Here is a 16199-nt window from a genome sequence, read left to right as displayed (position 1 = left end):
ATTTTGTAGGTCTTGACAAAAAATAACAATTAACATAAAGAAAATAGAAATCGAACCATTGATAACAAAATGGCAGCTCAAAATTACTTTAAATAACCATTGTCTCAATCATTTTTAGCTGCTTTTTTGTTATTAATGGTCCGATTTCTATTTTCTTTATGTTAATTGTTATGTTTCGTCAAGGCCTACAAAATGATATTAAACTCGACTATAGTTGCTATTTGAAAATTTTGAGCTACCCCCTACCCCCGCTACCCCTAAGGGCAAAATTTTCAAAACTGACCATATTTTTTGTAACCCTTCATTTCCAAAGAAGTTTCCGCAAACCGATTTCAAATATCTCAAATAGTTAAAAAGTTAAAGAGGGTGCAAGTTAATAATTGTTTTGCCACCCTCATGGTTATTTGGATTTGAAACGTTTCAGGGCGCCATTTTGTTATTAGTGAGCCAATTTTGGTTTTCTTTATGTCAATGTACATGTTTCATCAAGACCTGTAAAATTATACCAAACTCGACTATACTTGTGATTTGAAAATTTTGAGCTACCCCCTACCCCCGCTACCCCTAAGGGCGAAATTTTCAAAATTGACCATCATTATTGTAGCCCCTCATATCTAAGAAGGTTGCCGCAAACCGATATCTCAAATGGTTGAAAAGTTAAGTGTGGGTGCAAGTTACTTTTCAGCCACCATGTATATTACTTGCTTTATCATCGTAATAATTAAAGTTTTTTTTCATATTCTTGCCTATTTCTCGAATCTGACCAACATGCTTAAGCACCAATCAAGCGGTTCGATCATTAGGCAACTAGCATTAATCACTATATTGAAAAGAAATCATAAGATTTTACTACAACCTGGTTTTATTGAGTAAGGTGAAATATTTCTGACTAAAAATTAGTTATAAACATTGAATTTGGGTAGAAATAAATATCTTTATTGTAATAAATAACAAGTGCCGGGGGACCGAGCCATGGTTCGGTATAGTTTATTTCAATTGGAAAATCAATATAAAGGAAACTCACGTTCTTTACAACTATTTATTATCTAAGTTTCAGTGGGTTGTCTATTGATTATGAATACAGCTGTCCAGATTAAGTAAACTATAAAAAAGAGTGCATGAAAATTTTAAAATCTACCCTTAAATAAGGGCGAAACATTAAGTTGACGCCAGTGCTCTATCATGTAATAGCTTCACTCAAACGGCACCAACACGAAACATTCATCACTCATCAACACTGACTTGCTCAATGTTCCCCTATATCAAGTAATCTTTGCTCAATAGTTACGACTAAAATTTATCACTTTGTTCTGTATTTTATAATTTGCTGGTATACTGTGGATGGCTTCGTATAAACACATGTTACAAGTCTTTTGTTCACTTTTTATTGGTTATTTTGTTCAACCAACATGGTTACTTGGAATCCATAAGGCCAATGACATTATTTTTTTTTTCAAATGAGTTGTGTATCGAAAAAAATTTTCCTGAGGTAATGGCTTTTGTCAATCACGTTTATAAGGCTATAAGTCCCTAATTTTAAAATGTAGTCAAAATCCTTCCGCTGGATTTCGAAATATAATAAATTACAGACATACAGACATAAAGACACAATGTACAGACAAACAGACTCTGCTCGTTTTAGAGCAAAGAATAACAGTACTTTTTAATAATATCAGCATATTCATTTCGATTGTCAAACATTGTAGTGGTTAATCAAACAATATTCTGTATTTCAGTGAAGCCAGTTGACGTGACCATCACGAACAAGTCAAAATACATCTCCGCAGACAAGAAGTACGACGTGGAGTGTAAGGCCGCCGGGTCCAAGCCTGAGGCGACCATCACCTGGTGGAAAGGGGCCAGACAGGTGCACAAGATGGCTAAAACAGTCACCCGGGTGAGAATGGCTGACTAGCTTATACTGTAGCTTCCAATGTCAAAATGACATGACCAAACAAAATCAAAGTATTATTGTTGGCCCTATAAAACAACTTTTGCCATAAAAGTGCGTTAGTACACATTCGATATCGTATAAGCTCAGTTGATTACACAACTAGTTAATATTAATAGTAGGTAAAACATTAACGGTTAAGAAATGCGGTAAATATAGAGTAAGATTTCACTTATTGATGTTTACTTTATGCTAAAATAAATAAGCTAGATTGGGTTCTCAATTAATTTTCATAAATCATAAATAAAGTGCAATAAAATAAAATTAATGGATAATTAGTATACATTTTTCTAAACCCAAAACTTGTGCTTCAAATTGTAAAATACTTATAAAATATATAAAATATTATAAAATACACGATGCATTTCAATTTCATGAATGGTAATACTAAGAATACTAAAGTTGAGATGTAAAATGTTTTTTTTTTACATTTGCGGTGTACATAATATCAACGATTGGTTTAACTAAATGTCTACAGATGGAAAACGATGAAAGGCACACCATCAGTACTTTGTCGTTCGTGCCAGTGATTGACGATGACGGCAAACATCTGACCTGCAGAGCAGAAAACACAGCCTTCTCTGACGCGGCTGCAGCAATAGAGGACAAGTGGAAACTTAACGTACACTGTAAGTTAAGTGTATAGTTTTACGGAAACCACTCAAGATCAGAACCTGTACTCTATCACAGTTGATGTTAATGTTAATACATTTTTAAAATTATTATAAACTGTCTACAAAAATGTGGATTTGTTGTTCTGTTTACTTTACCATAAGCTGATATTAATTTGGTTCTTTTTTATATTCGTATTAAATTATGCAAAACTAGTTTATATCCTAGCTTATATTATTACGATCCATTGTAAGCGGCTGCACAGGAGACACACTAAAAGGTTTATTGCTTTCAGATATGCCGGTGGTAACCCTCAAAATGGGCTCTACACTCAACCCTGATGACATCAAAGAGGGAGATGACGTTTACTTTGAGTGCAATATCAGAGCTAATCCAAAGGCATATAAGCTGGCTTGGTTTCACAATGTAAGTTTGCACGGTGTAAAATCAAGGCAAATTTATATTTGTTTTTGTATAAAGTAAACCTGCCAAATCATTATGCACACCCCAAAGAATCTTTGCATTGTATGTTTTATTGCTGTAGAATTTAAAAAAATCATTTTTCTCCAAATTTGAAGTAAATTAATATAAAATCTTACAAAACTGTTCGGTAAATATAAACGACATATACTAAAAAATAAGTAAAAAATTTTGAGTAAAATTAAATTTAGTTAACATGACATTATATTTTGTTTATTTAGGGCCAGGAACTGTACCACAACGTGAGTAGCGGAGTCATACTGAGTGACCACAGTCTAGTCCTGCAGGGAGTCACCAGACACACGGCCGGGGACTTTACCTGCCTCGCCGCCAACCCTGAGGGAAAGGGCACCAGCAACCCGGTCGCGCTCAAAGTCATGTGTAAGTCAACATTTACAGAAGTGAAGAGATTAGATGAAATGTTTACGATGCTGACACATAATAGTGTATATTTGGAAACGTAGATGACAAACAGTATTTTAGTGAAATGTAAAATGGGTGATATGAAAACTTAGTTATGACTACGATCAGACAGTTTATGAACTAGGACCATTTAATACAGATCATGGGCAGCTTGTTCCAGTTTTGAACCATCAAGAAGATTATACCTTTTCGACAGATCAACCTGGAAAACCTATTCGCACATCAATTACACGAATAAATATAAAAACATTTGATCAGTAGGTGAGCATTATTACAACCAGATTAAATAGAGCAAAAGCTACTTGTAAAATATTGTAGAAAAAAAATCTAATAACCTAAAGTAAGGAGTTTACAAGACGATGTTGTGTTTTAGTCGTGCCAACCTGCAAGGAGGAACGGGAGGAGCTGTATGGCGCTCTGAAACACGAGACAGTCCATCTGAGGTGTGAGGTTGACGCCAACCCTCCAGTAGTGACGTTCCAGTGGACGTTCAATAACAGCGGCGACCAGACAGAGGTACCTGCCTCCCGCATCACCAGCCAAGGTACGGTGTCTAGACTCAACTACACGCCGGTCAGTGACATGGACTACGGCACTCTCAGCTGCTACGGGTCCAACAGTGTGGGTCAGATGAGGAGTCCATGTGTCTACCAGGTCGTTGCCGCCGGTAAGCTTATTTACAACTGTTGTACTATACATGAGGTATTAAATAATGAAATCATTTTCGTAATCATGTAATTATCTTAATATTTTATTTTTTTTATAGTTGTGTGTATACAGGTTTTCTACATTTCAATAAATGTGTTCATAAGTTTATGATTGAGATATTTTGTATTGTTAGATATCTTTTCATTTAATGATAATTCTTTTTAAGTTATTAATGCAACATATTATTTCACAGTAAGCCCAACTAGGTTTTCTCAATTCTCTTTCTTTCCAGAGGTTACAGAAGAAACAAAAACCTTAACATAAAGATAATACCCGCAAAGAATTCCAGCACTATACTATTACATAGCCTAACACTGTCTGTTTCACCCCTCAGGGCGGCCGTTCCCTCTACTCAACTGCACGGTGACCAACCACACCTCGGACTCGCTGCACGTCGAGTGTCTGGAGAGCTTCGACGGAGGTCTGCCCCAGATGTTCCTCATGGAGCTGCTGGAGTTGCCTGAGAGGATCCCCAGGTTCAATGTGACCGTGCTGAGAGCGCCGCCGGTGTTTGAGATATACGGGATAGAGAGTGGCGCGTCATACCAAGTCAACTTGTATGCCGTCAACGCAAAGGGCCGCAGCGACCCCGTCGTGCTAGAGGCAGTCACCTTCAAGGGTGTTGCAAAGTATATAGGTATTAAAAAGAATTTACTTTTTTTTTAGATAAAAAATTCATAAGATAAACTTCAGTTCCCAGTTAAACTAAATTACCTTTTGATTAATGAACACGCAATGGTGGATTATTCATGATATCGTCGCGATAAATTTAAATTTTTTATTTAAATAATATAGTTAATCGTTTCCTATGGTAGCTTGAATTAAATACCGAGCAAACATTTCGATGATTCATCTTGTTTAACATTATTAAAAAGTGTGTTGTATGAACTTATATTGCTCAAATATTCCTAACCTTTGACCAACAGTGTATTTAGAACTGTTTGAGAGAAACTTTGAGAGAATAATGTGAAAATACATATAAGTCAACGCCGTTACAAACAATAAAAAACAATCCTGTAGTCTGGTGTAGGCCAGACGCTGTGTGTTTTAGAACCGTTGCTGGCACAAGCCTACAACCTAAATAATACATAATACCACTTGTTTACTCCGTAAAACCAGGTTATTCCTTCTTTTACCCTTGAAGAACCTTTAGAAGATTTTAGGTAACCCAATAATCATAGAACTCTTAACAATAAAATTCGTTAGATACATTGTTTAATAGTCTTCAATTCTGAATACGTTGACAGACTAAAACTTAAACAGAAAACACAAAATATACGATACAATACAAAATATATCTTCATTTAGTTTGTAGTATAGCTGAATTTTACATAGTTATGTTATATTCAGGTCCTTCAACGCCAGTAGCCATTACCCCAGTGTTGACTTGTCTGCTGGCGCTGGCTGGGGCTCTGTCCCTGGTGACATTGTGTGTGGCCGGGGCATTGTACCGCAGACGTCAGGCGCGCAGACGTCCAACAGTCAAGCTGGAGTCTCTGGACATGGAGGACACCCTGGGCCACGGAGCTGTCCTCATCACAGCCAACAACACGGCCACCTCCCCGGCCGACGACACTGACCCCGACATCATCCCTAATAAATATGGTAAATAACTGTCTCTCTGTAAATGAACCTCACATTACACAACTTTTAATGAGTTAAATTAAATCGTTCATGTTCTAAACACTGTCTCAATTAAAATTGTTATGGTGTGTTTTATTTCTTATACAACTGAGGGACAATCTTATTAAGCCTTAGGTTATAAAATCATTGCTCAGAAATGTACTAGTTTAGATTAAAATGCACCTAATATTGACTCAAATGTATGTATAATTTAAACGAAAAACTAAGATCTCTATTTCATGTATAATTGAATACAAATGAAGCAATACCCTTCATGTGTACGAAATTGAATTTTTTAAAAACTAAATAAATTGACTTCACATCGAACGATATTGATCCATTTTATTGGGTATTATTACGACACGTTAATTTTGCACCCAACAAAATATTATACACATAACATAACATGTCTATTAACAGTAAAAATAAGTAAAATAAATTATACTTATTATGTGTTTACAAAGCTTGAAACTGAAAAACTACTGCTTAATGCCTTAGGTTGAGATTTTCTAAAAAAAAACAAATACAAAATACCAACCAATTAAATAATTATTTTCTATAGTAAAAATGTCATATTTTAAATTATTTTCAAATATTTCAGAACGGAGGCCTCTGAAAGGTTTTATGAAAATTTACAAGACGCCTCCACAGCGACGAAGAAAAAAGGACGGTAGTGATGATGGAGACTTCGCCTCGGACGGGGACGAGGCAGAGACTACGCTTAACCACATTCATGCAGCCAAAGAAACTATAGCCAATAACTCTCATGTAAGCCCATGCAAACATGTAAAATAGTAATAGCCAAATTTTAAAACCTGCCGTTATGCAGAGAACCACTTCATAAAAAAGACTAAATTCTTGACACGAAAACATGTATTTTAAATTCGCCATCTATACATAAACAATTAACAATGTGTGTGGTGATGGACGTAAAAATTGAATCTGGTCTGGACAGTTTAGAGAGAAGATTTCTCCTCAATGTTGCTTTCTTTCTGTATGACTTTATACCCAGTAGCTAGACAGACTTTATTCCTAAGCGAAGCAGTCTCTATGGACATTCTTCAACGGCATTCGTTGTCATTGCCCCATTCCGTCTCAAACTGAAGTGTAACTGATGCTGACCGAATACAATCGAAGCTACACGAAGATTAAGCAATCGGAACGGCGCGGCGGTCGGAACACTGGTCTGATCGTGTGTGGTAACAGCCAGACTTGAGAGGCTTGACTGACGGACCGCAGACCGGACATGTGTATTGGAGACTTAAAATTGTATAAAAGCGTTAAGGATCATACTTAAAACATTGACCGTTGATGTTTTTTTTAATCTTTTTGCTTTTTTTACGTTAATTTTACTTTATGGTAACTCTTGTAACGGCTGTGTAAATTTAAAGGTACAATTCCATCGCCAATGATCGATTTTATTCTAATTCAATTCAACTTGATTTGTATCATAGAATTTAATTACCAGGTTTAGTTACATAAAATACATTCCAAAGTAAAATTATATTGTTTCACTGTAAAGAAATGTTCTGTTTCTTAAGCGAGTTGTGGGAAAAAAGTGAATAGTTATACTTGTTTTGGAGTGGTTTTTGGTCAACCTTTCGAAATGTCATATGGCTAAATATCTCTTCCTGCATTTCTAATTGGGCTAATAATTGAATTCCTTGGTTACAACAATGCTATCTCAAACCTTTTCAACGAATGTAATTTTTGTGTAAACAGGTAGTAAACAACTGTGGGACGCTAAGGGCCCACAAAGGGGTGACGGCACAGAGCCCGGTGGGCCCCGGCGGGGGGCCCCTGCTGCCCCGACCTCCTTCTCTCAACCAAAACCATAAAATAGGCCCTGAAGTCGTCACAGCCTCGCACAGAATCCAAGAAAGCTGTATATAAATGTAGTTCTTTTATATTTGTAAATATCTTAAATATGTTTCAAATAAACTGTCGAATTATTATTTTTTCAGTGGTTTATTATAAACAAAACTACCTCATTCTCGTTAGTTTTACAGATATTAAAGTTTGATAGCTTTGAATAAAAGAAAAGATATTTAAGTTGATATTATTTCAGTAATGTTCAACGTACTATTCGTATATAACATATGATTTTTTTTTTTCAAAATATAAAAGAATTATTGAAATTGACAAAAGACTTTGTAACAATGAGGGAAAAATCTCAAAAATTAATTTTCAAAAGATTTTTACACAACCCGTATACAATTACCCCACGCATTGTAATAGGGTTCAATACTAACTTGTGTTTAAAGCTAAATGAATTATGCAATTTACCTGAAAAAATGTTTGTTTTGAGATTGTGTTATTAAAAATGAAAATTGTCAATAAATTAAATTGATTATTAGATTCATACCATAAAGATTGGTTTACCAACCTCAATCAGGTTTGCAATTACCAATAACAGTACCCTAATGATAAATAATTTATATAAACTGTTGATCTCTTGTTTACAATCTAACTGTGTTTAACTCAAGGATTGAGTATTAAGTCGCTATTTGAATTTAAACAAGTACAAACAATTTTAGTCTGTTTATTCCAATCAAGGAAATTACCTTATCATTTATTATAAATGCCTCCCCTAGATTATAAGTTTTAAAATTACATCCCAACCATAAAAATTGGTTTGGTGGAATGTGCCATAAAAGGTATGTTACAGAGGAAACAATGTTAACATTTTTGTAATAATTGTATTGGGTATATAGAGTACATTACGGCTAAAAAGCTCTTTTTTCATAAGAAACATGAAGTTATTAAGATGAAAAAAACTGAAAAATATTTAAACCTTTTAAAACTCATAACTGAAGATAAAAATGCAAATTTAAGGATACAAATAAGTGTTTTGATAGCTGTTAATTCTGTTGCGGTATGACAAAAATATCTTCTTATGTGCAACCAAATAGTTGATTGTATGGTTCGAAACCTATTATTAGGACATTTCTTTATCATTATCTCTAATGGTTTCAATTATCGATGTATTATAATTTTGTGGTCAGCATCATACTGAACACACAAGCCCAGCATAAACAGTCTGTACTAATTCTGCCTGTAACGAATATTTACTATTTGACACATCTGTTTAACCATTACAGTTGTTGGGCAAACAACGGGTGGTTATTGCCGATTTGTAAACCATTCGATTGCATGTTGAATTGGTTGTATAATGGATATTTTATTCAACATGTATTCTTATGCAAAAATTAGATACTATTTTAACTCATTTGAAATAGTTTTGCAAGAAATTACTTAACGACATATTTGACCAGTTTATTCTACAGGTGAAAGTGAAAGTGATCTCACTCATATAAATCATCCAGAGCATTTTAACATGTCTGAATTACACAATACTAGCAGCAACATCATGTTTGGCAGAAAAATGCAATCCTAAATAGTAACATACCCGACACTTATGCATATATTGTTTTCATCACTTTAGTAATATATTTTATTTGGGCACGCCTAAAGCTGGTCTAGGCCTATTTAAATATAATATAAAATAACTGATTCATAGCGAATATGTTACCATTGACTATACACCTGTTACGTTCATAGTTGGATTTCACGTTCAAAGTAGAGGTTCCTTTAGAGTGAGGTACTTGACTGAGTTGAATTGGCGAAGATCGTGGCTGTAGAGAAGGGTTGCAGCATTTTGGGCAAACAACTACACAACAAGATTCAACAGCCAACAATTTAACTATCCACAGTTGTAAAACAAGAGGTAGTAACACGAAAGTGTATTAATTTTTAAGCAGTGTAGTATTTAAATTATGTAAACTCTAAAAATATGGTATCCTTTGGTACCTAGAAATATTTATTAATATTTATCATGGATAAGCATCCGATATTTAACATTCATTTCCAAAATAATAGTAGATAGCAATACATTGATGTATTAATAGTGCCAAAAAATAAAATACTGTAAATAAACTATTGTAAATTAATTTATTTTCTTTTAAATTCAATTATAGTAAATGAGGATTTGGTATGCAGGCATAAGCCCACTTGCACAAATAATGGTTTAATCCAACCAATAAAGGTATTCAGATGGGGTTTGCATTTACACTGCGAAAATAAGAAAAACACTAAATAATGTTGTATGTGAAATTAAATTATCTCACAATATAGTAATTAATCAATAGATGAGTCTCAATTTCTGGTGCAAGCAATGATTTTATTTACGGATATATGTTTTTATTTTATTAGATGTAAAAGTATAATATTCACCTCCATAACTGGATGCACACTTTCAATTGTTTCACCTTTAGCAACAGCTCTCGAATATTTCATCCGTGTTAATTGACGACGCAAACACATTAACTTATTAATTACGTGTATTTTTATACAGATTATATTGTATAAACATTGAGTTTGTACTGTTCTGATTCCTAAATGTTTACGCCACTGTTACCTGCAGGTCCCAACCAAAACATGGCATTACCAAGATTTCAGGACGTTATGTTTTTCATTTGAACTCATGTGAAATTAAGAATGACAAATATTTTACATTTTATATCATATGATACACTTTCCCAAATCGAGCCAGATAAGAGGCGGAAAGTAAATTGGGTGTTGACATATTATTTACTATCATCCAACCTAACCAGGGTCAAGATAAGAATTACATTTTACACCAAAGCATTTACACCTCTAGCTGGTGTACACTGAAATGATTCTATCAGGTAAAAGTAATAATGTAGTTATACAGAAAGAAAAACGTATGACATCCGCTAGATTTTAAAACAGCAATGAGTATCCCAGGTTGCTAGGGACTACCGAAAAATAAACAAACAATAAATTAATATTTTTGGAATAACTTGTTTCTAACCTGAAATATCTGCCTTTTAGGCACCACACACCTATAAAACACTTCGATAAAAATATTTAGGTTGTTTTAGGTGAAGAAATCTATCCCCTCCAGTCCATCCTTACCTTTAAAATAACAACTCATCAGCTGCAACAGACGTCAAGTACAAAAGGTGGTGTAGAACTAACCATCAAACCGCTCAAATATAGAGAAACGAGTACAAATTAATTGATGTATTTTTTTCATAAATTTAATAACTCTGTTGACTCCAGTAATTTATAAAATTAAGTAAATAGTACCTTCATGTGATTTACTGACGCAAACTTAATTTTCTTTCGACATCCTGTAAGTTTTTATTTTTAAATTAGGAATAAGTAGAAAAAATTATCATAAGAATTCAGTTGTTGAACTATTTATACTTTTTATTTTATTTTCCGCTTGGTTAATTATTTTACTTATGGGTACTTATTAGTGAGCATAATAATTCTCTCCTCCCTACACTAAAATTAGTTATATATAGTTGTTATTAAATGTACTTACAGGAAGTTCAAGACATTGCAGCTAGGCTGTCGTATAAATCAAGAGCTTAACTTGATCGTGAGATGAATGGCCTCTTCGCAATCCAGAGTTAAAGAGTGATAAATCTCGAATCATACTACTTGGATACTCCAACACGTTTAATAATCCTCCAAAAAGGTAAATAATACTGAAATAGTATATTCATTCATTGGCTATAATGATTTTATACAAACTGCTTTTCAAAATTTTAATCATGGGAAAAGTTTCCAAATATCTTTAAAACCAATAGCTTTATAAAATTTCTGACATTATACAAGCAATATTTTAAAATTTTCTAATTAATTAGTCTCTGCTTGAATAGTTTTTTTCGTTTCCCAGTGTCAACTTTTAGAGAGTAACAGATAATGTTTTCAAACATCTTACTATCAATCTTACATCATCCTCCTCTTGATAAAAAAAATAGACCACCTGATGTGTTGGTGTCGTATTGGTCTACTTCTAGGAAAATCTATCCAAAAGGTTGACCAATCTAGTATTAAGTTACGAATAAGGGGAAATTACTATGAATAGTTTACTAAGGATTTATTCAATATTTAGCAGGTAAGTCTTAGTACCGTGTAATAAGTGTTAGTTATAAAAATTAAATATCACATACAAAAACAGTAGTAATTTTAGTAAGTATTAATTTTAAAATATATGTACGTAAAATGATTTAAAAGAACATACGTTAGTTTCAAACGTCTATCAACCTGTGTTAAAACATGTTCACTATATTTTGATTACAGAAAAGACTCATTTCAAACAAAGAAACGCACTTTTATTATCTAATAAAATTGCGTTTCTACGAGGAGGGACCGGAATCTCTCACAAACTTTCTTCTGATGAACTTTTTGCTGAAAGTTAATTTGGTCCATGTTTTCCTCAAAGCTTTCCTCTAGAGCATTGTTTTTATTTTAGGATTACTACTATTGATGATCACGTGGTGTAAATATATTTTAGTATAGATAGTACCGTAAGATCACGGCCTAAGGAATTAGTAGTATCTGTATAAAAGAGAAATTGCTATGAAAACCACTCACTTTAATGTAGGTTTTTTAAGTGTTAATAACACTTTGGTGTATAGTTTTTTTTTTTTTTTCAAAATCATAGAGAAAACTGACATATTAGAAAATACCCCCGCCGCAGCAAACCTGCCGACTAAGCGAATTTCCATTTGTCTGAATTGATTTTCAGTTAAATATATTTTATAACATTAGGTTTAACGAGTACCTAGGTTTGCTGCTACAAGGAAACTAATAAAGTGTGTTTTTGAGTAAAATATTGATAGCTTAGTACAAAATAAATAAATTTGCCAAGTTTGATCAAAATATATCCATAAACAAGCAAACTACAACATTTGACAATATTCTCCATAAGAATAACATGGGAATTTTAAATTTACAATTTTTTTAATTTTCTCCGTTACTAATAATCGAACAAAAATACTTTTATATACTAAATTATTTGTTTTTTTAAGCTCTTTAAAAAGGTCTAAAGAGAAATTGGGAAATTTTGTGTTTTGAGGGTCAAAAGTGAGAAAAACCAATTTTTACCCCATAAAACCCCCCGTAAAGCCCCGTTCCCATGGTCCGATCGTGCTGGTTCGCGAACTCATTCAAGTTTATCCCGCTTTACACCTTTAAACCAAATTTCATCAAAATCGGACAAAAATTACTCAAGTTATCGCGTTCACGGACGTATATATATATATATATATATATATATATATATATATATATATATATATATATATATAAGTCTATATATATATACATATATAAAAATTTGAACGAATGGTGTTTTTGGCCTCTAGGGACATCAAAATGAAAAAGTAAATCGGTCCCGGGTCTAGGTCTTACCGTGCCACCTACGGTAATAGCTACTTCCCTATAGGGAAATTCGCTAAAACTGCCTTATAGCAATCTTGTGTATTCACAATCCTTTTGTTTTAAAGGTATCATTATTCCAATCCATTATACAGAGTTCTCCTAACGGAATATGGAGCATGTAGATTTATGGAGCCACGGCCTACAACAAGAGTGTGCGGAAGCAACGTGGATGTTTGCTCACCGAGTGAATAATTCATATCCGCAGCACTGACCAAGTGAATCGACGAAACGAACAGTTTATATTTTATGTCATGTGGACAGCCGATATACACTTTATTGTAGGTTGAAAACACTGTTTAAACAATATACTCTCTTGCTCTTCCTTACAATACTAATAACTAAGACAGTGTATAACACACCGCTAAGACATTGTTTACTCATGGATTTTTTGGAATGTAATTACTATAGGGTTTATCGGAGTTGATATCAGATGTGCATCATAATAGCCTCCCATTAACCAAATCAACCTAAATACTAAAAGTTTGTTCACATGGTTGCAAGACACCCTGCGTTTTAACAAAATAATGTTAGGAAATGCAAGATACCTTTGATTATATAATTGTTTCAATGTTTACTTCTAAAGGTCCCACGGTGTTTCTATTTATAGGTATTGTACTTGCTTTATGTATTTTGTACGGTTACTTATTTCAGCTCCAAGAAATGTTATACATTACAATAATATGATTATTATAATGAAATATTTTCTTCGTGTATAGTGTTCAATTGATTTCTGAATGAACTATATTACGTTTGGCCATATAAAAGTCAAGAAACTTTTAATTTTAAATTACAATCCCCTCTAGAGAACAAAGCACGGCAGCATTAACTTCTAAGGGGGTAGTAGGGCTTGAAAGCTTAGTTTATTACAAAGTCAAGAGCTTTGGACCTCGTTTTCTGGTATTATTTAGAAAATGTCTTATCCGTGTTCTTATGCCTACTTATTTTACTTATTGCTTGAAGCTGATTGAACCAATGAGTGATTCAAACAGTGATCAAATAAAAAAAAATAAATAACATAAAAATAAAGAACGTTTAATAAAGGACACAAATATTAATTTTTAATTTGTAAATATTATCTCTTACATCTCAATATTGTATCACTCGTGTCTTTTTATATACAAATAAATACTGTGGTAATGCGTTTCCAAATAAACCTTTCTAAAGATGTGTACTTTTTTCGATGGACCTGACGTACCTAAGGTATTATCAGCGAAGCCAATTAAATAAGGTGTGGTTACTTAAATAATACATGACCGTTTGATAATGCCTGACAGAGTTTGTGGTATTTATTTTACTTCAATTAAATATTTCTGGCTGTGGTATTCATAAATAAAATTGCAATCCATTAGTATACAATAAACTTGAGACAATAGATAAAACGTATTATTTTAAAATTTATGGCCATCTACAGTAACCGCAACGTTACCCTACTCATATTCTAATATTAATAGATATATACGACAAGTTTTAAGACCTTTAGAGCAGTTTTAATAATACAATTTTAATTGCTAAATACTATTTTTCAACCGTTGATACAATCTTTAAGAACATGTGATTCAATTATTTATCATTAAACCTATTACACATTTAAAATATATACTCATAAAGTTATGTAAACAACTTACGTTTAATAAAATCGATTGAACCAAGCGAAATAGTATATATTTTTTAAAACATATTATGAGCAACTCTCAAAAATATCTACAATGTAAATCAGTTTATTTAAAACAAAAATGGATAAAAGTAAGGTTTTTAAAATACCTGACTTTGTAAAAACCGCTTATAGTATTTCGTTTATGGGTATAATGTTAGAAATACAAGTAACGTAATTAAACAACTAGGTTTACTGGCCTGTTATATAAATGAAATCGTGTTTTAGAATACTAACTTTGAATACACCACGGTAGCAATAAATCAACTATATTACAAATCAAATATTCCTGATGTTAAGTGTAGTAATCTGAGCAAGCACTGGGTTTATAAAAAAATGTAATGCATTGGGTGTAAATTATTAGTGCACTTGTAATGACATACTTATTGGATTTTCTAATATCCTAAATGGCATATTCAAGCTCCCACAGTTAACCCATAGTCAATTGGGAGACGCACAAAGAAAAGAAACTAAAATGTGTAAATTACCATTTTGCTTACGTCGTGGAAAGAGGAAACCCAAAATCAGTAAATAGGAGTTTAGTTAAGGACTTCTTCGACAACTAATTAAAATCACTTATGGATTTACAAAAAAACATGGGTTATTATGAACTTAAATTCTAACACAAGCTCATAATATCATTGTATATATGTTTATATTTATTTAGGTTTAATTAGTAAGCTGTCACGACCTATGCAAGAATGTAAACCTTTCCCCCGGCATGCACAATATTTAATGAAACAAATGAAATCGCGAACGGGTTTTCAAGACTCAATAGAGCGGTTCCTTCTTTTGGAAGAGAATTGAAGTGAAGGGCTAATCGTGGTAGCCCTTATAGCTCAAGTTATTGCTGGCCTTTAATCAAGCCGCCTGTTTGGGGTCTTATATTGGATGGTCGATGAGCATTATTACACTTGGATTTAGCCAGTATTTTTACTCTTATTATGGATTTCTTAGATACAGTTTTTCTTTTAGATAGTCACCCCAGTTGTTATGTGATGTGCATTATTCTTTACAACAAATAATTTACTCTTTTTGTGCACAATTTATTATGAGGTTGTGTTTGAAGCTTTTTTTATTTTATCCGTGTAGTTCTAACATCAAACATCAAGTATTATTTTACGAAATAATGCATTTCTTTAACTAAACCGCTAATGTTTTACTGTTATTTTAAGTGTTCATTTTGATAACTTCAAACGTTAATTATTAGTGTTGATCGAGTAAAGTAACAGTAAGCTAATGTGACAGGTAATATATTGATTTCCCTGATTTCCCTTTTGGACAAAGGTTTGTGCAGGATAACCGAACCGCTTCTACAATCAACTAAAAATGCGATACCTTTGTAGATTTTGACACTCAATAAATTCAATTTTAAATTACAGTACTAATATTAGTGTTAAAATTTCAAAAGAATTTAAAAATAACATTATTATAAATCATAATCGATCAACTTAAATTAAAAATAACAAATACTTCAGTTTTTGTGGATTT

At 32.9% G+C, this 16199-nt stretch overlaps 1 protein-coding gene across 1 annotated transcript in view; it reads left to right on the top strand.

Moving 5' to 3' along the window:
* The window catches only part of LOC128986045 (protein turtle), a 264145-nt gene extending 256393 nt beyond the window's left edge, over positions 1–7752 (top strand). The window contains exons 6-14 of the mRNA XM_054406138.1: positions 1737–1897; positions 2430–2580; positions 2859–2989; positions 3265–3424; positions 3840–4133; positions 4509–4811; positions 5525–5779; positions 6399–6565; positions 7520–7752. Coding sequence (XP_054262113.1) covers positions 1737–1897; positions 2430–2580; positions 2859–2989; positions 3265–3424; positions 3840–4133; positions 4509–4811; positions 5525–5779; positions 6399–6565; positions 7520–7690 — 1793 coding nt within the window. The 3' untranslated portion in view covers positions 7691–7752. The remainder of the gene's footprint in view (positions 1–1736; positions 1898–2429; positions 2581–2858; positions 2990–3264; positions 3425–3839; positions 4134–4508; positions 4812–5524; positions 5780–6398; positions 6566–7519) is intronic.
* The last annotated feature ends 8447 nt before the right edge of the window (positions 7753–16199 follow it).

Source organism: Macrosteles quadrilineatus, unplaced genomic scaffold (assembly GCF_028750875.1).
Source record: "Macrosteles quadrilineatus isolate MER2022 unplaced genomic scaffold, UCM_ALF_1.0 Scaffold_2__2_contigs__length_208266976, whole genome shotgun sequence".
Lineage (NCBI taxonomy): Eukaryota > Metazoa > Arthropoda > Insecta > Hemiptera > Cicadellidae > Macrosteles > Macrosteles quadrilineatus.
Note: the sequence above shows the minus strand (reverse complement) of the source record. Positions and strands in the feature narration are given on the sequence as shown.